We start from the raw sequence: 26,468 nt of genomic DNA, 5'->3' as shown, positions 1-26,468 counted from the left end.
GGTGACGTGATGGGGGCGGGGCGGGGCCTGCTCCGTAGGAGGAAACGGCTCCCGTTACGTGGGCCTTCTTCAGAGTCCCGTCGACCTTGGGGTACTGTGCGGTTAGGAAGCTGCAAATGATGGGCCTCTTCTTCTCCCTCACCTGTGCAGGTGTGTGTCCTCGTGGGGAACGAAGCCCTCCGCGTGGCTATGGCTGTTTCTCCAGCGGATCTGTTAAGAACTGGTCCTCTGCGTGACGACAGCTCGGACAGGCCAGGGCCCTCTCTCTGGTCCGTCCCTTCTCCGTTGTTGATCGTATCTGCTCCCCTCAGGCCCCTGCAGACTCTGAAGGCAGGGAAGCCTGTTACGGGGGAAGTTTATTCCACCCTTACAGAACCTGCATGGCGTGTGGTTGCATGTGAGTGAGCGTGTGTGGTCCTGTCCGGTCCTACTCGACGTCCTTCTTGGAGCGTCACTGGGTTCGTCAGCATGTTAGAAACCACACAGAGTTTAGTCGTTAAAAATAAACAAGCCTGTCCGACTAGACTGAGGACAGTATTCCTCAGACTTTTAGTGTCACGCTTGATAAGTCTATTTGGGAAAACAATGGCTTGGAGTGTTTTCTTTCCAGTAGAATCTGCATTCCTGTGTCTTATTTGGGTTTAAGTGGAAAGGCAAAGTTGTTTTGTTCATAAGCATTTTATTTTAGCACGGTTTAGATTTAGATGTACAGATTTAGATTAGATTTAGGTTAGCAGATTTGGATTTCGGTTTAGAAAAGCAACCCAGATACAGGAAGTACCAGGAGCTCGCCTGCGCCCACACCCAGCTTCCCTTATTATTGACATCTGGTAGGAGTGTGCTGCACTTGCCATGGCTCATGAACCGGTACTCACCTTGGTTTCGATGACCTTGACAGTTCAGGGGGGGAAGACCCGTCGGTATTTTGTAGATGCCTCTCGACTGGGGTTTGTCTGATGTTTTCCTCGTGGCGATTAGGCTGGGGTTGTGGGTTGTGGGGAGAAAACCACAGAGGCACAAGCGCTGTTTCTGTCCTGTCACGTCAAGGGTCCGTGCGATCGTCGTGACTCCCCGCGGCTGATGCTTGCCTTGATCACCTGGCCGAGGCGTGTGCCAGGTTTCTCCGTGTGCAGTTACTCTTTCCCCGCATCCACCCTGTCCCTTTGCATGATGTTGCCCCGTGCGGCCACACGTAGAGTCGGGAGTTGTGCCCCAACTCCTGGGGGCGGGGAGCAGCTATGGAATATGCCTTTTCTCCGCCATTTATTTATCAGTTCCATCATTTACGTATATCATTATGAGCTATGGACACATTTCATTTACTTACTGATTCCATCATTTATGTATATCGGTGTGAGCTTATGGACACTTATTTTATATTTTTGATTATGGTCCCTATGACTTTGTCGCTCAGACTGTCCCAGCTTCAGCCATCGGGAGCCCATTGTGTTGCCGTGACACATCCCCAGCAGTGTGGCTGTTTATTTCGAGTACTTCCTTGCTTTGTGGCACTACCAAGTGTTCCAGGATCATCCGGAACGTTTCCTGTGCAAGCCCTTCAAGCCGCCCTTGAGCCCTCGTTCCTTTGTTGCAGCGTGGCCTCAGAAAGCAGGCTCCGGGCACCTGGTGTGCTTTGTGGCAAGCCGGGGCACCCTCGCCTGTGTGCGCCAGCCGGCAGAGCAGGGGAACGGCCGTGTGTGTGTTGTCCCTCGAAGACGCGTGTGTCTGTAAGCCGCGCCGAGTGTGGTGGGCTGCACCTGTATTGAGCTAATCGTTGAGTTTGTGCTGATGTCTCCAGCTCTAAGCCAGGACCTCGTGGATCATTCCAGCCACCTCCCCTCGTTTGTCTGGGACCTTCCACTCTGACAGCGAGAAGCCTGACTCCCACCTTCCACAGTCCGCTTGCTTGGTTGTTCTAGTACACGGATGCATAGTAGTTTCAGAATTGTTAACCCACACTCGAGCGGAGACAGCTTTGTCTGCTAGGGTCCGGGGCTTATGGACAGTTCCGTTTGCCTGTAGTCTTACAGGTTCCACTCATTTCCAGACTTACTCAGTTCAGAGCTTTTCCCCACCCCTGCGGTGAGGTCATTTGGTACCCTTGTAGTAGAGTTCGAGTTTCTCTTCCCAGCCTGCATTCCGTGCCAGGATGCCCTTCTTCCTAGAGTATTGTTTTAAAAACGTGCGTGCATCCAGGTTCACTCCCTGTGCTGTGAAGTTTTGTTTCATGGGTTTTGATAAATGCGTAGCGGCACGCATCTGTCCTTACGGTATTCTACAAAAGTACTTTCCATGCCCTCACACACCCCCTGCGCCTCACCCGCTCAGCCCTCTTCTCCCTCCTCCCTCCCCATCTCCTGGTAACTGCTCATCTGTCCACTGATTCTACAGTCTGCCAATTCCAGAATGTTCTATGATTAGAACCATACAGTATGTAGCCTTAAAACACAAACAAAAAAAACCCTTTTGTTTCTTAGAGGTTTAGGTTCATAGCAAAATTGAGGGCCAAGTACAGAGTTCCCATATCCGCCCCGTCCCCACACAGGCACAGCCTCCTTCACTATTGACATCATGCACCGGAGGGGCACCAGTTACATGGATGAACCTGCAGTGACACATCATAATCACCCAAAGTTCATGGTTTACTGTGTCAGCTCAGGCTGCCAGAACAAAACACCACAGACCGGGTGGCTTAAACAACAGGACTTTATTTCTCATGGTTCTGGAGGTGGGAAGTCTGAGATCAGGTGCCAGCATGCTCAGGTTCTGGTGAGAGTCCTCTTTCCGGCTTAAGACGGCTGCCTTCTCACTGGGTCCTCATAGTGGATGAGAGACGGTGGGGGAGGGAGAGGGAGGTACCCACATTGTCCTGTCTTAGAAGGCCACGGTCCTACTGGATCAAAGCCTGCTCTTTTTTTTTCTTAAGTTTATTTATTTTGAGAGAGAGAGAGAGAGAGAGAGAGAGAGAGAGCATGAGCAGGGGAAGGGAAGAGAGAGAGAGAGAAAGAGAGAGAGAGAGAGAGAGAGAGAGAGAGAGAATCCCAAGGAGGCTCCACACTGTCAGCACAGAGCCCCACATGGGGCTTGATCTCAGGAATCGTGAGATCACAACCTGAGCCGAAACCAAGAGTCGGACGCTGAACCGACTGAGCCACCCAGAAAGCCCCAGTCTTTATGACCTCATGTGACCTTCATTACCTCCTAAAGGCAAACGGTCACATTAAAGGTTAGGGCTACCCCTTAGGGATTTGGGGAGCAGGAACACAGTTCAGAGCATCCATCTTAGGGCTCCCTCTTGCTGTTTATGCATCCTGTGAGTTTTGACAAATGTAGAATGACACACATTCCCCATTGCAATACCATTCTGAATAGCTTCACTGTCCTAAAAAATGTTCTATGGCTTTGCCTGTTCACTCTGTTTACCCCTTCTCCACTCCCCTCGTGGGCAATCACTGATCTCTTTTACAGTCTCCATAATTTTACGTTTTCCAGAATGTCACGTAGTTCGAGGCACACAGTATGTAGCCTTTTCGGATCTGCTTCTTAGGAACATGCACTTACGGTTCCCCCACATCTTTTCGTGGCTTCATAGCTCCCGTTTTTTTTAGCCCCGAATAATAGTTTATTGTCTGGATGTGCCCACTTAAATAAACTGGCATATTTCATTCACCGAGGCCCCATTCTCCCGTGATCCAGAAGGAGACACAAAGGAGGTCTAGCAGGGCGGTCACATGCCTGTGCGTCAGCACCTTGCAGACTGCGAGTCAGTGGGTGTGTGTGCTTGACCAGGTCACGCTATCTCTGTGCCTTGGTTTCCTCGTTTGTAAAATTAGAATAACCCCAGACTGTTAAAGTCCCAAAGGCACCGTGTGGAGAAATGAAATGATGCATGGAAGTGATGACCGTGATGCCTGATGCACGTGAAGCAACCAAGATGTGTCTATACGTACATACGTGTCTACATGTACATACATATGCGTATATAGAATATGAGCGGGTATCTGTGACTAGCACTGTTAAGGAGAGAGAATGACACTTAGCCTCGGATAATATATTAGCAAGTTGGAGAGAGAAGCTAATACATATGGCAGACTTGGAAAGCCACACTCCCCCAGAGAATGTCCTAAAAAGAATAAATGAAGATCAACATACCGAGTCTCGCCAGTGCCTGGCAGACACAGTGCTCGGCTGCGATGTTTGGAGGGACGATGTGTCTGTCGGGCTTAAGCCCACGTGGGTTTTGGAGCCCGCGACCTGGGTGGGGGGCGCCGGAGGCAGAATGGCGTAGACCAGTGGCTGTCAACCCTCCCTGTAGAGGAGAATCCCCGGAAAGGCCCGTGGAGACGCACATTGCTCTGTCTGTCCCTCCTCCCCGCCCTCCCCCAGAGTTTCTGATTTTGAAGGTCTGGGTTACCAGCAAGTCCTCCGGCGGTGCCGATGCTGGTGTTGTGGGGAGCGCGTGTTCAGGGCCGATGACCACGTGCAGCAGAGACTCAGACAGGTCAGCAGCTGATGGGTTCAGAGGACTGGGGGGGACCTCACAACGCCAGGGGCTGATGGTGGGCATGAAGGGCTGGGAGGGTCCAGACCCCTGGTGAAGAAGGGGGAATGCAGGGGGGAGGCAGGATGCGGGGGGAGACAGCGCTTGGGCCAGTGGGGGCTTGTGCGTGGTCTTCGGGAGAGGGAAGGGTGGGCAGTGACCGTCTGACAGTCAGTTACCCCTCCTTCCTTTGCTCTCCTGGAAGGGGTGAAGGCGGGGAGCGTAGGGACCCGCACAAGTGCGCAGCCCCCAGCCCAGCGGGGGGACGTCTCTGGACGGCAACCAGAGCTCGTGTTCACATGCGACTGCCTTCCTTTTCGGCCCTTTCTGCTCCCGTGTCCACACCTCCTGCGCCACAGTGCCTGCTCTGTGCGACCCCCGCAGCGCTTAACAAGTAACTTGCCTGATAAACATTCTGAATTACTTACATTGAGCAACGCTTGTCATTGACCAGATGTGCTTAAAATAGTTGGCTTCATAGGACTTGACCTTCACATTAGGAAAACAAAGATTGTTTTTCTTTTCTTTTATTGTGCATTGTGATTTTCTTAGCAAATTCCTATTTCAAGTTTGCAGCTGTTCAGTGTTTGTAAAATCACATTCAGCCCATCCTGTGTGTCGGGAAGGTCCATGACGGGCTTCAAAAATATCTTTTGTTATGTCCCGTTGTCCCCCGTTTGAATCCTGATTTGCGGCGTCTCAGAGAGTATCCAATCTAGAGGAGAAAGAATACCGACTGACAAGGGACCAGGAAATTGGCATCTGACCCGCTTTAAGAGTAGCGCCCAGGGAGGGAAATGAGGGGCCGGGCTGCCGGGCGTGCAGGGCAGTGGGAAGCCACGGTGTCCAGAAGTCAAGTGGAAATCACGGTCTAGGAGGAAAGGAAGTGAGAGGTCAAGCCTGCAGTTTGTGCTAAGGATCACATCTTCGGAGAGGCCGTAAACAGGAAACAGAGCCAAGCCCAGAAGCCAGGAAGAGCGGGGAGAGTCTGGGAACGACCAGGCCAGGAGGTGACCAGTGGTCCAGGGTGAAGGTGGTACACAGTGGGTGGGGCAGGCGAGCGTTCACGTGACCCCTGGTCTGCCCGGGACTCGGGGTGGGGGCTGCAAGGACTCTGTGTTGAAGGGTTAGATGTCAGCCGTCGTGTGGCGCATTCTGGGGTGCCGTCCGATCGGGGGCCACACTGAACAGCGGACAGTAAAGCAGGGGCCTTTGGCTTTCGTGTGCTGCTTCTGAAGGTTACCGCCGTCCCTGGCACTTCCTGAAAGACTAAGTTGATCATACAGTTTCTATGCTTGCGCCTTGTCTGTCCCTTTAGTCCATATGGGTTAATGCCCAGGGCTTTAAACCTGACACAAGACAGTGACTCCCACTTCCCGGACAGGTAAAGTGTCCCAGGAGTCCTAAATCTATTTCTTCTCACCCTTCCCAGCAAGTGGATGCGGGAGGGTACGGTGTGTAATTTTATGGAGTGAGAACAACTACAGTTTCCTAGTCTGTCCAAAGTCAGTGACCCAAGCGGCAGAACCCTTCTCCCTTCCAACGTGGGACCTCTTTACCCTCAGACCGCTGCTACAGAGCCCTCCAGAATCCGAGACTGGGCCTTTGCAACAGAGCTCCCAGCCACCTACCCCCAGCTGTCCGGGAGGGACGCACCAGTCAGCAGCCGCCGCCCACAGCTGCGACGCCTCTGGTACAGGTTTGTGATCCCTTTTAGGGCTAGCGGACCTCCATAGTCAAAATGGAATCGTCACTCTGTACAGTGAGCTTTAAGCAATGTTACTTGAAAAAAAAAAAATCATTGAGGAATAAAACAAAAGAAGATGTGGAGGGATAGAGAGAAAGAAAAAACATCTTGGTTCACGAGCCCAGGATTCAGAAAATGCTTGTGGACATTTAAAATAATAATGATGAGGAGGTTTTTGTGGGGGGGGGGGGCGGGTTCGGAGCTGACAGCCAAGAAAGAATTCTTGAAGATGTGTTTGGTGCAAAAAAGGTGATTTTAGTAAAGCACAGGAACAGGACCCGTGGGCAGGAAGAGCGGCAGTGGGGTTGTGAGGCGTGACGGGTTATACACTATGGAGTCGGGGGAGGTATAGTCAGGAAGACATTTCTTAAGGGATTTCCATATGCTAAAGTAGACTCCCGGGGTAGCAGAGGCCTAGCTATGGTCAGGCTAAGGTGGTTTTTGCCTCTAGCAAAGCATTAGCATTAAGACAGGGGGGAGTTTCTGGACTTTAGGCTATTGGTAAGATTGCCCTTTTTTTGTAGTTGTACTAAGATGTTTGTGAACTGATGTGAACTCTTATCAGTTTAACCGTTTGTTTTCTGTCCTTTCCTTTGCTCTTGGGCACCCAGAAGTGCCTGAAGAATGTCACACATATCCCACGGGGTGTGGGGGGGTTATGTGTGCCCCGAGATAGCTCACTGACCCCAAGCCACCTAAGTGTTGGCCCGTTGGCTTGTAGGTCAAATTATGAGACTCCGACCAATCCAAAAGTTCCTTGCGTTTGTGTCAAAGAGTTCTTTTCAAACAACAGAAAATACACTTACGTTAGACTAAGTTGCTCCCAGTGATTAGCTTTCCGGGGAGGGGTCCTGGGTGCCGTCCCTTTCCTGCCCTGACTGCTGATCTCTTCTCTTTGTCTCTGTGCAGATTCCTGTCGGCTTCCAGTAACTGCCCTCCTTTGCTTGGGCTCTTAAAGGTCGGGGTCTCCCCCTGCTTCTCCATTATTTTTCATCACTTATGTTCCCTTGTTCTTTGTGTCTAATCTTGTCTGAGTTCAAGATTCTGCAGTTACCTTCTCCCCCGCCCTGGACACCCAGTGTAGGATCCACAGCGATGACTGGTGAAACTTGAGAAGGGAATATGAGTAGATTGTAGAAAGCAATCGTGACAACTCCTCGCCCCTGGGAGGAGCTGGCACAAAGAATGACAGTATCTAACGCCTCATTGGAGAGCTAACTGGCATCCTCAGAGTCTGCTAAGGATGGCTAAATGAGACCTTGCAGGGGAAGAGGAGCGGGGGTCTTTACTGAGCATTTCCTACATGTGCCAGGTCCTGCACATGACCTCTCTCGACCTCACAGCGACCCCGGGAGATGGCGCTTCTCCACCCCCTCACCCACGGAAGCACACCGTGGCTGACGACGGTCAGGCAACCGCACCGTAATTGTTCTGGACGCTCAGTTTGCCCTCAGAGCACAGAGTTTCCTGTGGCTTCTGCTGTGGTCCTGCCACGCTCGGTCCGCCTGGTGAAACCTGTTCCCTCCTGCTTTGATAGCCACTCCCTGTTCCCGATGTGAAATGTAGCCTCCCTTCCACACTCAAGCTTCGTCTTCCTCATGAAGCTCTTCCAGTTTGCTGAGGAGTCTTCTACCCAGACTTACTCTCATCTTTACCAAGTGCCTTGAGCACCGATTTCGCACATAAACCGTATACTGCCTTATAGTATCAGTTAGCTTGCTCTTTGGCCAAGCGGGTTCGTGAACTGAATCTGAAGATGCCCCAAGGTGGGGAATTGTGTCTCCTGCATCTTTGAATCTTTCCAAGATGCTAGAATCATTTTGTGTATGTTCCGGTCATTGGTTGGTGTTCTGATTTATTTTTGTTGTTCTTTCGTGGGTTAGGTCTTTGTCATTCTATATCCATCCCTCTGGTGTAAGTATGAGGCAGGACAAGACAGATCCTCCCTTCGCGGCCTCACAAACTAGCAGGGAACGCAGGTGTCTCTTGCTGTCTATGTCATTTAGTCCCTCAGGTCAAAGGTGAGGTTGGGCAGAGAAGGATGCCAGGTTGTCTAAATCAGTTTGGATCCTGAAAGCTGGATAGTAGGAGCTCTCTCTCAGAGTTCAGATGGCTGGGGACTGCGCCTGAAATTTCAACTGAATCGTACTCGGTTCTGAGTTTGGGGAGCATGGGCACGCTTACCTACTACGGGTGCACACTGACTGCCGGGCTTAGATCGGGTGCCAGGGGTTCAGACTGAGAAGACGTAGCCCGAGATACAAGGATGTGTTCATTCACTCAACAGGCAGTTGTTGAGAGGTCGCTGTGGGTCAGGCGATGAGCCAGAGGCTGGAGGCACGCACCTTCCCTGTCTTCCCCAAGCAGCAAGCAGCAAGCAGTGGGAATCAGTGTGATAAATACAAAGAGAAAACACATGCTATCAGGAAGCAGACTGTGGGCAGGTTGGGAAGTGACCAGAGAACGTCCCCGGAGGATGGGGAAGTTCCTGGGGTGCCTGGGGTTCACACCAGGCACCGTTGGATGCACTTGACCCGTGTAAATGAACAAGTCTGCCAAAGGCCCTTGCCTCCCTGAAGCTTACGTTTGAGAAAATCTGCCAGTGCTTAAGGAGGCAGTGGTGTTGGGGCTATTTCTGGGGGGGGGCCGGGTAACACCTGGGTGTTGTGGTGTGGAAAGGTGGATTCCATTTGGAGGGCACTGAAGACTGAGGGGGAGGGGCCACACCCACCGCTTTCTTTCTTTAATTTATTATTTATTTTTGTAATGTTTATTTTTGAGAGAGAGAGAGAGAGAGAGGAAGGAAGGGGCAGAGAGAGGGAGACACAGAATCCGAAGCAGGCTCTAGGCGCTGAGCTGTCAGCACACAGCCCGATGCGGGGCTTGAACTCGTGAACACGAAATCTTGACCTGAGCCGAGGTCGGACACCCAACCCACTGAGCCACCCAGGCGCCCCTCCGCCACCTTCCCTGAGATGTTCCTGCAACAGAAACCCTAGAACAGTCCCGTCTGATCAGACTATTTTAATGGAAGCTTCTTCTCCACGCTTGATGAGGATTTGCCCTCCTAGACGAGGTGCTCGGTTGGTGGGGGTGGGGGCGTGTCTTACTCAGTGCCCATCGGAAGGATGGAGAGAAGGCGGCAGGGGGTGGGTCGTTTGCCATTTGGAGGGTAGACGCGATCATTACCCTCTGCGCGGGGGAGGGGTCACCCACAGACCCAAGGGACCCAGGGACCCCTGGTTAAAGCTCCGAGGACCCAAATGAGCTAAATCCCTGGGCCCATCGACCGCCGCTTGGCCACTCCCTGGGGCCCCATGTGGAGCCGAGAGAGGTGACTCCTGCCTCGGTTCTGCTGGAGGCCACGCGGGGGTCTGACGCCCTGTGCTTCTCTCGTTTCAGACTGTTCTGCCATGACCACAGCGCGGTACCGGCCCACGTGGGACCTGGCCCTCGATCCGCTGGTGTCGTGCAAGCTGTGTCTCGGGGAGTACCCGGTGGAGCAGATGACCACCATCGCCCAGTGCCAGTGCATATTCTGTACTCTGGTTGGTCCTTCCGGAGAAAACCACTATTGGAAGGAATTTCGGGAGGAGGCCTCCGCTTTCGGTTTTAGCGGCACCCGGCAAATCTCTGACCCCACCCTTGCCAGCGACCGAGTCTGTCACTCGGTTGCCGAAGGAATCCTCCTTCAAGTCAGTCGGGCACCCGGGTAGATGGCCGTCACAGGTGCTCGTGATCCAAAAGTGATCAAACAGAATTTTAGAAGCTAGTGATGATGCAATTCAGAAGACCTGATCACGGCGCGTGCTCGCCTTTCCAGAAGGGAAAAGCTTCACGTTACCTCATTTTTTAGTTTTTTTTTTTTTTTTAAGTTTATTTATTTATTTTGAGAGAGAGAGAGAGAGAGAGAGAGAGAGAGAGTGCGAGCAGGAGTGGAGGAGGGGCAGAGCGAGAGGGAGAGGGAGGGTCCATACTGCCAACTCAGAGCCCGATGCGGGGCTCGAACTCACTAACTGCGAGATCAGGACCTGAGCGGAAATCAAGAGTCAGACGCTTAATTGACCGAGCCCCCCAGGCGCCCCTACCGTTCCTCATTTTTTTTTTTTCAACGTTTATTTATTTTTTTTGGGACAGAGAGAGACAGAGCATGAACGGGGGAGGGGCAGAGAGAGAGGGAGACACAGAATCGGAAACAGGCTCCAGGCTCTGAGCCATCAGCCCAGAGCCTGACGCGGGGCTCGAACTCACGGACCACGAGATCGTGACCTGGCTGAAGTCGGACGCTTAACCGACTGCGCCACCCAGGCGCCCCACCGTTCCTCATTTTAAATTGAATTGTACAGTTCTGTGCTTGAGGTTACAAGAGTGCTGACCTAGTGATCGTGCACAGGTTGAATATTCAGCTATTCGCGTCACCTTTCGCTGGTGTAGTGTTAGAGGGGGTGTTGACATCACGTTTAAATTTCCGCAGATTGTCTCCAGCACTATTTGGGGGCCAGATGATCCGCTGGTAGTTATTATAGGGACCTCTCTTTCCATCAGGCCTAACTCAGACCCAGCATCTGACCCTTCGGAAAGGGAGAATGAGGATGTAGGGGTTTATTTTCAGATCATCTTAATTGAATTCTACTTGATGGTTCTTCCCACTCAAGGGGGGGCGGGGTGAAAGTCCAGAAAAGAAAAAAAGAACTGTTTTCTTCCAACTGTAAGAAACCAGAGAAGTTGCTTCTGAATTTAACCGCGTTATAAATGGACCATCTGGGTGGCCTGCCTGTGTATGTTTCAGATGTCTAGGTTAGTACCGGGCACTAGCTGGCCATCCCTGGCCTTCTGCAGGAGACGTGTTGTTCCTTCTTGGCCACGCTTCACAGGCCTTATTTCGCTTGTCTCCTGATGTCCCTGGGGCACCGGCACCTTCAATGTTACCATCTCCGTTTCACAGAGGGGGAGATGAGCTCGGCAAACATTTATGTCTCCATCTTCTGACTTGGGCTTGAACCAGCCGCTGGCTTTCCGAGGGGCTGGATCCCCGGATTTACTCAGGACTCATCATCAGTAATCACTAAAGGGTCGCTGGCCTAAACTGCAGTGAGTCTGCGTCGGTGTTGACGGGCGAGAAGTGTGTGTCGTTAAAGCCTCAGGAAAGTCACTTCAACCAGGAGGACAGGAAATTGCTTTTGACCTATTCCTGAGATGGCAAAGGATGGGAGGGAGGGGGACGTGGGAGGGGCAGACTGACAGACCTCCAGCCGCTTACTGCGGCGTGTTGGACTCCTTTTCATTTCTAGGGGAAACCCTAGGATGGGGGAGAAAGTCTGGGTGGATTAGAGAAGCCGCTTTGTGCACATCGCCTCCCTCTTGGCGGAAGCGAAGTCTTCCTCTGTCTGCACCAGTGGAGTCCAGTCCCCTCTGCCCTGCGCCTCTGGGCGACTTTGCTGTGTCTCCGTCACCTGCTCCTTCCCTGGCCTTTCACCCGCTTTCGCTTTGCTGTTTGGGGTTTCTGTTTGTAGAGAATCGTAGTAAAAACAAGCAACTCTAATCCACATCAAATGCTTAATGTAAGCCAGGGGACTTTGAAAGGGGGAAGATAACTCTGTTCCCTCAAAGACGGGGTACCTGCAGCTCTCGGAGATGGCGTGACAGCGGAGATTTTTTTTTTCACCACCAGGTATTAAAAATTAAAATGTTGAGAACAGTTCCGCTCGTTTCTGCAGCGTGAATAGGGGAAGCAGGTGCGCGTTGACCGACCGAGAGTGGGGCAGGTGCCCACGCCCCATTTCTTCCCAGTGTGGGGCCTCACGTCACCCCAACCCACCGCCATGGCCACAGCCAGAGAGTTGTGATGTCCCGGGGGACAGACGTGGGGATGTGGGAAAGAGCGAAGAGAGAAAATTGTGCGAGACCAGAGGACGTCCTCTTAATAAATAATCACGGAAGAGTTACACTTAAGTTCTGAGGTACATTGATTTTGAGGAGGAAAGGGTTCATGGGGAAACTGACTCTGCAGTCCGGTGTCTCTGCCTTGAAATGCAGGCTCTGTTTCTGACCTCGTAGGCCTCTTCGCCACATCCGTATATGCTGTTCCCCAGGAGTTAATGGTGGAGCCCATCCTGGAGCGAGCCGAGACTCATGGTCTGTGTAGTCAATGCTCTTCCTACAGCAGCCAAACGATGGCAAACTGTGGCACACAGAAAAGTTGGCCTGACTGGAAGAAGGTCAAAAAGCAATTTTGACTGGTCAAAAGCAATTTCCTGTCCTCCTGTCCCACTACTCTGGACCCCACGCTTTCTGCCTCCTGTGTGGCCATGGCCGGGCGTGGGAGGTGGATAACCCAAGGCTGCCCTCAGAGCGCCCACTTTCCAGGCAGGTAGCACATTGCTCGTCTCCCCCCACATCTACACTGCTGATTTCCGGTCGGGAGCCCCTCCAGGTCCCGCCAGCTATGTCACTGTTACGCTTTAGAAACCAGTGGAAACCCCAGCAAAACCCTCCCCGTCTGGCCCCATCACACCATGACACCCCCACTTTTGCATGCCTGCCGTGATGCCTCTGTCCACACTCACGTGTCCTTCAATAGCTAGTTCAAGTGACCCCCCTCTGTAGTTGAGACTCTTCTTGAGTGGAAATGCCACCGTGCAGTTGGGTCCCTCCCTTTTATCCAGCCTCAAAGCTCCATTCCTGACTCTCTCTGTCCACTTCCTCTATTCCTACACCCAATGGTTCCAAACTGTCGGAAGCTTCCAGCTCCTCTTATTTTCTGGTTCCTTTCGTCCCACTGTGTTGTCACGATGTCTGCTTACCTATACCCTCCACTAGAGGAGCAGGGATTTGGTTTTGTGTCATTGTCCACATAGTGGAGCTCACACAAAATGTTTGTTGCTGGAACGGCAGGCAGCTTGAGTTCTAAAATGGCTCAGGTGTTTCTCTGACTGTTCTCTTCTTCACTGTCACAATTACTCTTGCTCAGATCCTGCCTCTCCTCCTCTGAGACGAGTCTGAGAAATGTTAGTGTCTTCAGAGTTAGAGGAAGCTACCTCTGGCTCGCCCCAGGGTAGGCGTGAATCCTGGGAAGTAGTTTTCAAAGGGTCCTGCAGTTCAGGGTCTCTATTCAAACCAGAGTCTACAGGGGAGACTGAAACCATGTGAAGTGGTTGAACACAGGCCTGCTCTGCCAGTATGGTGTTTGGGGGCCACGAGCCCGGTGGATTATCTCTGTCCCAAGTGCTCTGAGCACCCTGGGCCTCTGAGGGGCACAGACTCCCGGCCTCTTCTCCGTGGGCTGGGGGCTCCGTGGTGTAGAGGGCCTCTTCCTAGTCTGGGGTCTCTAGATGGGAAAAGGCACACTTGCAGGCTGAGGTGCCTTGGGGTCCAGGGCTGAGAATGGACCAGAGGGCTGGGGCTTCCAGCTGCCAAGGTGACAGCCATGTGGACACGTAGCTCTGCAAGGCCTTTCTGTGTCGATGTGGCCCACATGCTTCCTGATCTGCACTGCCTCAAGGCGTCACCCAGACCCCTCGGATTCCCTGTCCACGCCGCTCACAGGCATGCCAGCGTGGTTTTTGTTGTAGGCTCCCCCTGAAGCTCTACCTGGTGGATAGAAAAGGATAGGGAATAACATTTGTTAACTGCTGGTGACTTACCACCTGCACCTGTCATAAAACCCTGTGAAGTGGGCAGAATTCTCCCATCTCACGAGAGGCCACTGCAGCCCAGAAAGACGAAAAGGCCTGCTTGGACTGGCCGCTTGCACCCAGACGTGACGCTTATCCACCAGCGGCCCCTAAGACGACGCTGACTCCTGGCGCCTGCTTTTCTGGGGAACTGCGCCCAGGGCTAGAGGGCCGCTCTGGACTCATCTGTGTGCTGCTCTCTAGGTCATACATCCCTGGATCCTGGCACCTTCCAACCCAGAACGGGCACTCGGAGCCTGCTTTCTCTGTCCCCGTCTTGTGTAGTTGACCCTCCCTCCCCAAGCCCACCTCTGTGTTCGCATCCAGGAGACCCTTCCAGGTCTGTGGCAGGTGGGGTCCTGGGCAAGGTACCCGGATGGATCCACCCACCCATCTTCCCGGCCCCTCCTTATCTGAGGTAAAGAACAAACAAACCGTTGGTATCGCCATTTGATGGAATCGTCCTCAGTGGTGTGGACAGAGGAGGCCGCGTGGCCTGAAGAGGTGGGATGAGCGGCCTCTCCCTCTACTGGAATGAGCCCTCAGGCATCCCCGGCTCTGAGCAGTTGCACCGCTTGGGTCCTCAGAGTCATATACGTGCACCCTCTTCTCTCACAGGCCTTCACCCCACACACGCGTGATCCCAGAGCCGCGCTTAGAAGCATGCGGACTCCCTTTGGCAGACGTCCCCCCGGGGCTCATCTGTTCGTGCACGGTTTTGGCTTCTAGACTTTGCTCCGGGGTGAATCTGAATTTGTTGAGTGGATGGCATGCTGGCCTCTTAGTGTTCCCATCTCTAGTGTACGTGTTAACCCCATCCCACCAGACACCTTGACCTGCCTTCTTTGTGAGGAAGGTGAGGTTTGGTCACTCAGTTTTGCTCCTCTGTGGCTTTGGTTTTTCACACTCAGCAGGTAGAAAGCGTCGTCCACACTTGCTGTTTCCCTTGCAGCTTATTTACAGGTGTGGTGGGAGGAGGGTGTGACCTCTAGGGAGGAGGCTGTGCTCCCTGGAGGAGGCTGTGCTCCCTGGAGGAGGGTGTGCTCCCCAGAGGAGGGTGTGACCTCTAGGGAGGAGGCTGTGCTCCCCGGATAAGGGTGTGCTCCCTGGGGAGGAGTGTGTTCTCCCCAGAGGAGGGTGTGACCTCGAGGGAGGAGGCTGTGCTCCCTGGAGGAGGGTGTGCTCCCCGGAGGAGGGTGTGACCTCTAGGGAGGAGGCTGTGCTCCCCGGATGAGGGTGTGCTCCCTGGGGAGGAGTGTGTTCTCCCCAGAGGAGGGTGTGACCTCGAGGGAGGAGGCTGTGCTCCCTGGAGGAGGGTGTGCTCCCCGGAGGAGGGTGTGCTCCCCAGAGGAGGGTGTGACCTCTAGGGAGGAGGCTGTGCTCCCCGGATGAGGGTGTGCTCCCTGGGGAGGAGTGTGTTCTCCCCAGAGGAGGGCGTGACCTCGAGGGAGGAGGCTGTGCTCCCCGGAGGAGGATGTGCTTCCTGGAGGAGGGTGTGCTCCCCAGAGGAGGGTGTGACCTCTAGGGAGGAGGCTGTGCTCCCTGGGGAGGAGGGTGTGCTCCCCGGATGAGGGTGTGCTCCCTGGGGAGGAGGGTGTGCTCCCCAGAGGAGAGTGTGACCTCTAGGGAGGAGGCTGTGCTCCCTGGGGAGGAGTGTGTTCTCCCCAGAGGAGGGCGTGACCTCTAGGGAGGAGGCTGTGCTCCCTGGAAGCAGCTGTGCTCCCTGGGGAGGACTGTATGCCCCTCGAGGAGGCTGTGCTCCCTGGGGAGGAGCGTGTCCTCCCTGCAGGAGGGTGGTGCACTCTGTGGGATCTGTCCACTCCCCACTGGCCAGCTCGGCCTCTGCACCAAGGAAGGGAGTGCAGGAGCCCCCGGTCGGTCACTGTGCAGGAGAAAGTCCTCCTTCCCCTGGGGTACCCGTCCTGCGGAGAGCAGCAGTGTCCAGGCTCCCGAATCCCCAGCAAGCCCGCAGGTTGTCAGAGCAAGATGGGGCCCCCTTCAGGCCATCCTAACCGTCACCTCCCGGCTTCCCTCAGCCCCGCACTGCACCCCACTCTGGGTCCCGCCTCATTGGAGCCCGCCAGGCACTGGGCACGGCCCGGCTCTTGGAACGTCCTCCGGCGCTCCGTCCACAGGGCTGCCTGTGCCTCGTGCGGGACCCCGGGGGATGCCGCGTTTCGATGGTCAAGTTTTCCAGTCCCTAGTGGCTTCAGGCCAGGATGTAGGATGTGCCCAGTTCCCGACCCATGAGCTGTCACCACCACTGCTGCCCGAAGCCGGAGCGCCACGTGGCCCTGATGGAGACCGTGGGCCTGAGCCGTTGTACCTGGTCTCCCTGCCCCGCTCAGGTCTCCCCTCCCCCCGCTGAGACTGGGTTCTCGTGATGTAGCCTTTGATGGGGCAAATCCAGTCCAGCCCCGGGTACTCTGTTTGACACCCCCGGTCATCAAGACAGCCTTCTGGCGTTGTGTGCCTCGCGTGGACCTGACACGGGGACGGACACTTCCTTCTCTGCCGGACTGTGTTGAATGAGCAGCCGCCCCGTCCAGCACGGTGCTCACGTCACCCGCAGCTGGCTCGTGTCTCTCTTTGCTTTGATTGTTGTGAAGTGAGGGCCCCCCAAGCCTCCCCCTCGCCCCCACGAAGCGGTCCTTGTCACCAAAGCAGGTGCTCCGTGCCTACTGGCTGAATCGACCCAGACCCCAGACACGTGACAGAGCCGTGCCTGAGGGCCTCCACCTCGGTGCTCTGGAAGGAGAGGGTTCCACGCCAATCTGTCGCTCCGCGTCTTTACCCGGCATCTGTAATCACAAGCCTACGAAGGGCCATAGGACGCCTGTGTCCCCGCGTGGGGGGCCAGCCGTGCGCTGATACCCGAGGGGGCGGTGGCTGCAGGCGGCTGCAGAGCTGAGGCCCAAGGAAGGCGTGTGGTGCCCGCCCGCCCGGTGACCGCAGCCGCCGCAGGTTGGTCTGGTGGCTGGAGCGGGTTTGGCGGCAGGCTTACCCCGGGGGGCTCGGGGAGGTGAAGCTCCTTGCTCACATCTGCCAAGTTGGTAAGCTGGGATGTGAAGCCAGCTGTGCAGTTCCGGGGTCCTTGCCCTTCAAACAGTGCTCACTGGGGTCCCACCGCCGTTGTGTGGACCTGCCTGCACGTGATGTTCCTAAGTAGTGGATCCCTGAGGAGCATTGGCTCCTCGGGCCCCTCTGAGCACGGTTTCTGGAGTTTTCTCCTGCTCTCAGGATCTTCCACAGCCGCCAGGCCCTCAAGTGAGAAAACACACAACCTTCAGACTCGCTGTAGCCGAGGCAGGGCCCTGCGTCTCTGTGGCCCGCTTCTGCTCGGCGGGAAACGGATTGCCATTCCTCTTTGGAACTGGGTTTCAGGCTGTTGGAAGACGAAATGGAAAAGGAAATTCCTGGAACATTCTGTGGCTCTCGACACCTCCCCTCCCTCCTTCTGCCCTTTGTGCAGCAGACACCCCCTTTCCTGGGATGTCCTTGTCCCAAAGGAAATTCCTGGAACATTCCGTGGCTCTCGACACCCCCCCCTCCCTCCTCCTGCCCTTTGTGCAGCAGACACCCCCCTTCCTGGGATGTCCTTGTCCCTCTGGCCAGCATGTCACCTCTGGGAGCCTTCCTGACCCCGTCCGGGTAGGGCCCCTGTCCTCCCACTGGGACGTCGGGCACAGTGCACGACTATGACCTGCAGATGAGCCCCTCCCCCCCACAGTGGCTGTCCGGGGCTTGGTGTCTGGGACCGTCCTTGCATCTGAGCGTCATGGGCACGTACAGATACATTCCTGGCTGACTCAGACCTTGCCAGTTTAACCAACTGAGCCACCCAGGCGCCCCTAGACTTTGCCAGTTTAAAGAACATACAATTCTCCGTTCTAACAAAAACACTGATGAGGTCACTGAAGATGCATAATAGATAATTACATTTGAAAGAGTTGTTAATTGAGGAAGAAGGCAGAAATTAAAATCAAGAAACAAAGACTCACCTGTCTGGACTCTGGCACGCGTGAGTCCCCGCTCCCTTACTTACAGAGTATGCCTTCGGGGCCATTCTGAGCTTCCCCCAGCCTTTGTTTTCTCATCTGGGAAATGGAAGGCTGTGGGTAGTGGGCTAACAGCTAACGTGAAGACCTTTGATCACTGGGAGCTATAATTAATATGATAGCAGGAAGTCCATTGATATCTGCTTTGGTACTGCGTAGTTTACTGAGCTTCTCTGCCCATTTTTGTGTGTGCCTTTTAAGACATCTTTTAGCTATTAAATTGAAAACCATGACTTGTGAGTCATGACCCACTGCGTATCTGGAAGAAGACCGGGCTTGTTTTCAGTGGATGGTTGGTCAGACACTTAGATCATCTCTCTTTATGTAGTAAACAAATTGATGCTCCCAGAGCGTACTCGTTATAATCATTTTGCAAACAGCACAGATGCATCTGAGGGGCCGGGGATGTTCACTCCCAGCCAGACGTGACACACTCATCGTTGCTCCATGCAAAGTCTGTTGTGTTTTTTTTAAATGTTTTTATTTATTTTTGAGAGAGAGAGAATCAGAGACAGAGCATGCGCGGGGGCGGGGCAGAGAGAGGAGACACAGAATCGGAAGCAGGCTCCAGGCTCTGAGCCATCAGCACAGAGCCCGACGCGGGGCCCGTGAGAGCATGACCTGAGCTGAAGTCGGTCGCTTGGCTGACGGCGCCACCCCGGCGTCCCAAGACAAACTGATTATAAACCGTAAACGAATCCTCTTGTGGCTACGGTTTTGGTTTGTTTTTATGCCCGTGACTGTAGGAAACACGCACAGGTAGACAAAGCGTAGGAAACGGGAGTCGCTGTTTGCTTGGCTCGGGCCGCATGCCAGGAATTGTGTCGGGCGCTTTGACGTTCTTTCTTTCAGTCCCCAGAGCCCAGCAAGCGGGGCATCCCTATTTTATGGCTGAGGGAGCTGCGGCCCGAACCCGCCAAGGAGCCCGGCCGTGGCCTCTGCCTACAAGGATTCCATGGGTCTGTCTGGCTCCAAAAGCCTGCGGTCTTTCTCCCTCCGCGTGCGGCACGAGCCGTAAACAGGACATTCCACGTTCGTCCTGGCTGTAAACACACCATTGCTGCGAGGGTGGCGGCCGCCGAGCCGCGACATTGCCGTTTCCCCCAGCAGCTGCTGCGACGGGGCCCGGGCCCGCCGGAGGCTCCGTGTGACTGCTCCCTCTTCCTCTGCTGTTCCCCCGCTTGTGACGTTGGTTCCGATGAGTGGGCCCCCGGGACCACCCTGTGCCTCGTGGCGGGGCTCATCCACGCCTGGTTCTCCGGGAGCTCTCTTCCCAGCCGTCGTGCCGGTAAACTGTCTGTGGTCTGTGAGTGACAGACGTTCGGGGCGACTGCACTCACCGGGGGCCCGGGCAGGACAGAGGAGGGCAGGCTGAACTCGGGGCCGGGGTCTGGGCACCAGCGTGGCAGGTGACAGGTGAAGCCACGCGTTCTGTTTAGCGCTCTGGAGGGAGGCTCCGGGGAATGGCTCCTTCCGAGGATGACCTTGATTGGTATTTTTAAGAGAAATTGCTACCTGGGGTCTGTCGTGGACGACGTACCCTGATGTGCTACGACGGTGGAAATTACCCGTTTACATCAAATTATTCTTTACATAATCAGGCGTACGCTGCTTTCCACACGGTCTTCTGGATTCTCTTGCGTGAAGTTCTTACAGCTCCACCAGGAGGTGGGCTAAAGCGCCCCAAAGTGCAGGTCGGGAAAACGAGGCTGGTAGGAGGAGAGGAAGACTTAACCCGGGCATAGGGACAGTTGAGGCACACCCGTTAGCAATGACCACGCATCCTTCTAGGGAAATGCGGAACATGTCTGGGGGGAGGTGGAGGCTTGGGAAACATAGCTTATGGGCTTTTCTCGATGACTCACTCTTACTTTTAATAGTGTTATTATAACAGTGGTGTTGGCCTCATGAACCCCAAATATTGAACTGGGCTGTGATCGCAAGTTGATTTGAGGATGCTGTTGTCATTTTTAAACTGGTTTCTCTTCACTTAATGGCCCCAGGGTTAGTACTCTGAGTTCTTCTCTGAGCTCTTCAAAGTCTGTCTCTGTTTACTTTTGGTAGTGAGCTTACTGGGGAAGGCTATTATCTTTTCTTTTCTTTTCTTTCTTTCTTTCTTTCTTTCTTTCTTTCTTTCTTTCTCTCTCTCTTTCCTTCTCTCTCTCTTTCTTTCTTCCTTCCTTCCTTCCTTTTTCTTTCTTTCTTCCTTTTTTCTTCCTTTCTCTTTCTTTCTTTCTTTTTCTTTCTTTCTCTCTTTTTCTTTTTCTCTTTCTTTCTTTCTTTCTTTCTCTTTCTCTCTTCCTTCCTTTTTCTTTCTTTCCTCTTTCTTTCTTTCTTTCTTTCTTTCTTTCCTTCTTTCTCTTAATGTTTATTTACTTACTTTGAGAGAGAGAGAGAGAAGGAGAGGGAGAGAGGGAATCCCTAGCATGCTCTGAACTGTCAGCACAGAGCCTGACTCGGGGCCCGATCCCACAATCCGGGAGATCATGACCTGAGCGGAAATCAAGAGTCGGACGCTGAACCGACTGAGCCACCCAGGCGCCCCCATGTTTTTTCTTTTAATTGGGCTTTATAATGTGCTTTGCAGGGGAGTGTGGGCTTCCCAGGCTGGTAGACTGAAGCAGGAGTAAATCGGCACGGGGTACACCCTCATCATCCTCGCTAGAACCCTGCTGTGCCTCCCGCTTTTTCTGTTTGACTGACCTGAGACTTTGCAACAGTCCACCCCATAGGTGAGGTTGTAGTAAGTTATCACTGAATAAGCGGGGTGTCAGTGAGTAAGGATCGGCAGAGGGTCCTAAGGGGGAGCGTCGGGGCATTTCCGAGTCGAGATAGGCTGGGCTTGAATCTGGGCTCTGCCCTTGCTATCTGGGTAAGCTGGCAGGTTTCTTTGGTGACTCAGTGTTCACACTTGAAATATGGGACAGTCATGCCTGTCCTGAAAGAGTGTTCTAAGGAGTAGGGGCGGCTGGGTGGCTCAGTCAGGTAAGCGTCCAACTTCAGCTCAGGTCATGATCTCGTGGTCTGTGCGTTCGAGCCCCGCATCGGCCTCTGTACTGACAGCTCAGATTCTGACCTGCCTCAGATTCTGTGTCTCCTCCTCTCTCTCTCCCTCCCCTGCACGCGCGCACACACACACACACACACACACACGCTCTCTCTCTCTCTCAAAAATAAATAAACATTAAAAAAAAAAAGAATGTTCTAAGGAGTACATGAAACAATGGAGTATAACAATTGAGTCCGGTGCCCGATGTCTAATATGTATTTGAGAAATATTCCTTCCCGACCTTCCTCCTCCTGTTAGACTCACTGGCTTGGTGTTTGCTGAGGTCGTGTGCAGGGGTCCCACCCACAGCCTCAGTTCTGTGACCAGCATGGCACAGGGGGCGCCCCATCAGTACTCGAGGGAATAAAACCTCTCATTCGGTGGTTGCTTTGGGCGACCCAGGGAAAATACGAAACCGTAAGGGAACAACGTGCTCGATTCATCACCTCTTCTGCACCTGCTGAGTTTTCTCCCTTAAGGAAGTAAAGATGTTTACAGATACTTGTCTGATTTTTTTTCTTTTCAGTGCCTGAAACAGTATGTCGAGCTCTTGATCAAAGAAGGATTGGAAACTGCGATCAGTTGCCCCGATGCCGCCTGCCCTAAGCAAGGCCACCTGCAGGAGGACGAGGCACGAGCCCCCGAACAAGTCTGGTTTTTAACGCGTGCAACTGTGCCCTGCTTGGTTGGCTTTGCGGGTGCCGTGGGTTCGGTTTAGGCTGACCTGGTATCATAGTCTAGCCGTCGGCTTGTTACACTTCTTGTTTGTATTTTTTTTTTCTTTCTAGATCGAGTGCATGGTGGCGGCTGAAATTATGCAAAGATATAAAAAGCTACAATTTGAAAGAGGTAGGTGGCCTAGCATATTAGCCGGTGATGATTCCTATGATAGAAGAAAGGTAACTCGGCGGGAAGAGCGCTTCTGACGGATAGGATTACGCATCATTTGGCTACCACAGTGAGAGAGTCAATGTAAATTGGATTTCTGAAATTTGTCACTCTCAAAAAAAATTTTTTTAATGTTTATTTTTGACAGAGAGCGTGTGCAAGCTGGGGGAGGGGCAGGGAGACAGGGCGAGAGAGAATCCCAAGCAGGCTCCTTGCTGACAGCACAGAGCCCGACGTGAGGCTTGATCTCACAAACCGTGAGACCATGACCTGAGCCAAAGTCAAAGTCAGATGGACGCTTGACCGGCTGAACCACTCAGGCACCCTGTGAAATTTGTCACCTTGAATTCTCTGCAGAGCTCACAGTTGGAAGGACTGTTGTTGGGTCATAAGGTCATTTGGTCATAAGAAGGATTCATGAAACATAACTCGTTTACAGGGATTTGGCCTTAGGGGGTGTTCTAAAGAGATTTCACCCTCACGGGGTGTTATTATTCTTCAGCCGGGTTAGGACTAATAGTTTGAGGACCAAATTCTGGGACCTATGCAGAATATAAAAGATCCAGAGGCACACAAGGAAGTTCTGAGGCCAAGCATAGGTGAGTTATGATGACTGCCATCCTGACAGGAAAGCACCCTGGTCCTCCACATTCACTGTGCACCTGGTGCTGAGTCCCTGGTCTCAGTAAGTGTCCTGACAGCCCTGCTGGTTGTCGTCATGTGTGAACAGGACACCCCAGAGACTAGCTCGCCTGATTTCCACCTCTAGTGGGTGGGGCGCAGTGTGGACCAGATCCCCCTCAGGCCCCCAGAGGGCCCTGCACAGCCCTCGTGGTGGGAGCCGGACCTGCCGTAGACCTCGGGGTTCTCCAGGAGCATGGTGTGGCATGTGCAGAGCAGCGACGGCGTCATTTTCGAGGTGGCCGTCGCAAAGCGTTCACACGGGTTGGACATCCAGGACTGGTCTTTAGCTTTGCTCTCTGAAGTGTGCCAGGGTCATCAGATGATGTTCTAAAGAGTCCATCAATTCCATTTGCCTTCATTTGCATATGTGTCCTGGACCTTGGGCTCCTCTGAAAAGGAGCAGAATAACAGATGTGGGTAGGTGACGCTCCTTACACAAAACTTCACTGTGCAGATAACGCATCCGGACTCTGACCTCAGCTCAGGTTGGAATGGTCCGAGCATGCCGTCCCCTCTTCCCGGTCTGGTACCCAGAGCCTGGTCTGCATCAGGCGCTCACGACTGAGACACGACCCTGGGAAACACCATCAAGATGGGACTGGAAGGCAGAATGGACCAGAGCAACGTATCAAGAGATTCCCAGTTTAGCTGAATGTGGAAAGTTTTTTCTTTTCTTTTTTATCCCCCATGTTTATTTTTGGGAGAGAGAGAGAGTGCACAAGAGTAAGAGAGCGAACCTGAGCCAGGCAGGAGCAGAGAGAGAGGGGACAGAAGATCCGAAGCAGGCTCTGGGCTGACAGCAGACAGCCCAATGTGGGGCTCGAACTCGCAAACCATGAGAGCATGACCTGAGCTGAAGTTGGACACTCAACCAACTGAGTCCCCCAAGTGCCTTTTCTCTTTCTCCTTCTCCTTCCCCTTCCCCTTCCCCTTCCCCTTCCTCTCCTCCTTCTCCTTCCCCTTCTCCTTCCCCTTTCCCTTCCCCTTTCCCTTCCCCTTCCTCTCCTCCTTCTCCTTCTCCTTCTCCTTCTCCTTCCCCTTCCCCTTCCCCTTCCCCTTCCCCATTCCCTTCCCCTTCCTCTCCTCCTTCTCCTTCTCCTTCTCCTTCTCCTTCTTCTCCTTCCCCTTTCCCTTCCCCTTTCCCTTCCCCTTCCTCTCCTCCTTCTCCTTCTCCTCCTCCTTCTCCCCTTCCCCCCCCTCCTTCTTTTTTCCTTAAGAAATGCTAAAGATAGTTGCATTTCTTTTAGAGGCTTACTTCTGGAAAACAAAAAAAGGCAGTGTGTGGCCAACTTAAAAAAAATAAAATCAAACAGGATTTTGATGGCATTGAAATTGTTTTCAAGAGCCTGTTTATTTAAATGCCATATATCATTTAGTTCGGGGTGGTTTACAGCTTAAATGTAATGCCATGTGATACAAGAGTCAGTATGTGGAGCTATAAAATTGATGAATTCGGATTTCTGAGACTTTCAGGCTCTCCTGAAAATATTTTCTGGAGAGAATCCTGACAGAAACTGGCAGTTATTTGGGTTACAAGAGAATTAACTTTCCTGGCCTGGAATTTAATTTAAAAATGCAGCTGGATACATTTTCCTACCTAATAATTTTGACTTTGTTCTTTCAAATACTTTGTAATTTCCAGGGCTTTGGTTTAGTCAAAGACTTTTTCTTATGAAAACTTTGCATAAAAAGGAAGCCAGCTTGACTTAGGTTAATGGAATCTCTCAAACCCATGACTTTAGAACATTTTGCTAGCATTATGTGAAAAGTCACAAAAACACCGAGTGAACTCAGACTCAGTATGACCAAAGACCCTTCTGAATGAAGCATTAAGATGTCAGAGCTAAAGGAAGGACGGATGCCTGGGGGTTCAGTCAGTTAAGCGTCTGATTTCAACTCAGGTCTTCATCTCATGTTGGTGAGTTTGAGCCCCGTGTCAGGCTCTCTGGTGACATCGTGGAGCCTGCTTGGGATTCTCTCTCCCCCTCTCCCCCCTTCTCTCTCTGTCTCTTGCTGCCCTTCTCTGCCTGTCTTACTCAGTCTCTCTCTCTCAAAACAAATACATAAACTTAAAAAACAAGATGTCAGAGCTAAAAGTAAAGCTGTTACTTCTAGTTAGTGCCCTGAACAAGTTCTGAGGTATGATCATAGAGCAAGTTGCAGCCTGTTCTGTCCTTTTGAAATGCAGCCAGAGAGGATACCCTGGAAGAAAACCCAGTTCCCAGATCTTCTGACAACAGTTAGTTACTGAACAGTTCTGTGGGAGCTTTAAGTTGCAGACATTGTCTCCATTGGGTCTTAGAATGACTCATCTGATATAACAGCCTAGATCGCTCTGCTCTCTCTTGTTTAATTGAAGTGTGGTTGACACAGCATGTTTTATTAATTTCAAGCCTAGCAACCCTGATTTTAATCTGATCTCCCCCACTCCCCCAGTTGGGTTTCTGACAAGCCGGAGGCTGTAGGGCTTGTTTTCCTTCCTTCCTTCCTTCCTCCCTCCCTCCCTCTCTTTCTTTCTTTCTTTAAGTTTATTCATTTATTTTGAGAGAGAGAGCACGAGTGGAGTAGGGGCAGAGAGAGGGAGAGAGAGAATCCCAAGCAGGCTCCACACTGTTAGCACAGAGCCCAACGCAGGGCTCGAACTCCCAAACCGTGAGGTCATGACCTGAGCTGAAACCGAGTCAGACGCTTAACTGACTGAGCCACGCGGGCGCCTCTGTTTTTTTCCCCGAGTGCTCCCTTGCCCATCTGGAAGCCCCCAGAGGCCGGTGGAGGTAGGCTCTCTGGGAGACTCGCTCGCTCGCATGCCCCACGACGCTGTACCTGTGCTCCTGTTTGAGCTCCGCCAGGCCGGGCTGCTGGTGCTTGTTTGCGTGTTCCTCTGTCCCAAAGCCCCTGCCACCCAGAGACAGGGCCTGCAGCCTCCCGGGTTCGTCTGACAGCCGCGTGCAGGTCAGATGCATGCTGGAGGGGTGTCTTGTCCAGCATTGTGTCGGTGCTTTAAACAAGAATAGAGCCCGGAGAGATGAACCGACTTGCTAGGCTCACCCATCAGTCATCAGGCCTGACCAGAGCCAGGGATCCCCACAGGATGGAACTCACTGCCTCCGTGTTGTAGCCAGTTGGCCAGCCTGGCCAGCGGTGCCGTGAAAGCCCGTGTTAGTGAGGGACGGGACGCCAGGCACGCCCCCTCTTGTAGTGTGCTTCTCAGAGAAAACCATGTTTAAAAAAGAAAAGCGCCTTTTTAAAAAGTCTTGGGCTTTTTATAGACAGAGCAATTAGGGACCTGCTTCACTAATCTATTTTTTAAAATTTTTTAACGTTTGTTTATTTTTGAGAGACAAGAGTGCAAGCGGGGGAGGGGCAGAGAGAGAGAGAGAGAGAGAGAGAGAGAGAGACACAGAATCCGAAGCAGGCTCCGGGCTCTGAGCTGTCCTCACAGAGCCTGACGCGGGGCTCGAACTCACAAACTGTGAGATCATGGCCTGAGCCAAAGTCAGTCACTCAACCGACTGAGCCACCCAAGCGCCCCTAATCTGTTATTCATGTATCTTTGGGAGATGGGAGCTGAGATTGGTTTCTTCTGGTATGCCAAAAAATATGCTGCTTGCCTTGTTTGACAATATATGCTATACATAGAAATGTCTATATAAAATATTGGATATAACACATACAAGATACAACACGCGTAACGTACTTTATATATACGTGTATGTGATTGACAGGTCTAGATGTGTATACCTACATGCGTCCTGAAAAGAATAGCGCTCTGGTGTTTCCCAGTGGATTTTCTTATTGATCGATTCCTGTCTTCTACACCAGCTGGCAA

At 52.9% G+C, this 26,468-nt stretch overlaps 1 protein-coding gene and 1 long non-coding RNA gene across 14 annotated transcripts in view; one reads left to right on the top strand and one right to left on the bottom strand.

The window, feature by feature from the left end:
* The window catches only part of RNF144A (ring finger protein 144A), a 367,937-nt gene that overhangs the window by 67,126 nt on the left and 274,343 nt on the right, over nucleotides 1-26,468 (top strand). For 5 of the 13 annotated variants that reach the window (XM_045447824.1, XM_045447820.1, XM_045447819.1 and 2 more), the window contains 4 exons: nucleotides 6,106-6,239; nucleotides 9,690-9,835; nucleotides 21,594-21,698; nucleotides 21,856-21,916. In XM_045447824.1, coding sequence (XP_045303780.1) covers nucleotides 9,701-9,835; nucleotides 21,594-21,698; nucleotides 21,856-21,916 — 301 coding nt within the window. In that variant the 5' untranslated portion in view covers nucleotides 6,106-6,239; nucleotides 9,690-9,700. Of the gene's footprint in view, nucleotides 1-1,811; nucleotides 1,816-4,392; nucleotides 4,502-5,427; nucleotides 5,434-6,105; nucleotides 6,240-7,196; nucleotides 7,246-9,689; nucleotides 9,836-21,593; nucleotides 21,699-21,855; nucleotides 21,917-26,468 lie in introns of those variants that run through there. The other 8 variants (XM_045447822.1, XM_045447821.1, XM_045447825.1 and 5 more) reach the window with 4 other exon arrangements.
* On the bottom strand, nucleotides 4,150-4,522 carry LOC123581652. Its single transcript, XR_006703912.1, has 2 exons — nucleotides 4,415-4,522; nucleotides 4,150-4,309 (listed from the first exon to the last, which is right to left on the bottom strand). It is a non-coding gene; the product is annotated as an uncharacterized LOC123581652 (long non-coding RNA).

Source organism: Leopardus geoffroyi, chromosome A3 (assembly GCF_018350155.1).
Source record: "Leopardus geoffroyi isolate Oge1 chromosome A3, O.geoffroyi_Oge1_pat1.0, whole genome shotgun sequence".
NCBI lineage: Eukaryota > Metazoa > Chordata > Mammalia > Carnivora > Felidae > Leopardus > Leopardus geoffroyi.
This window is presented reverse-complemented; position numbering and strand designations above follow the sequence as displayed.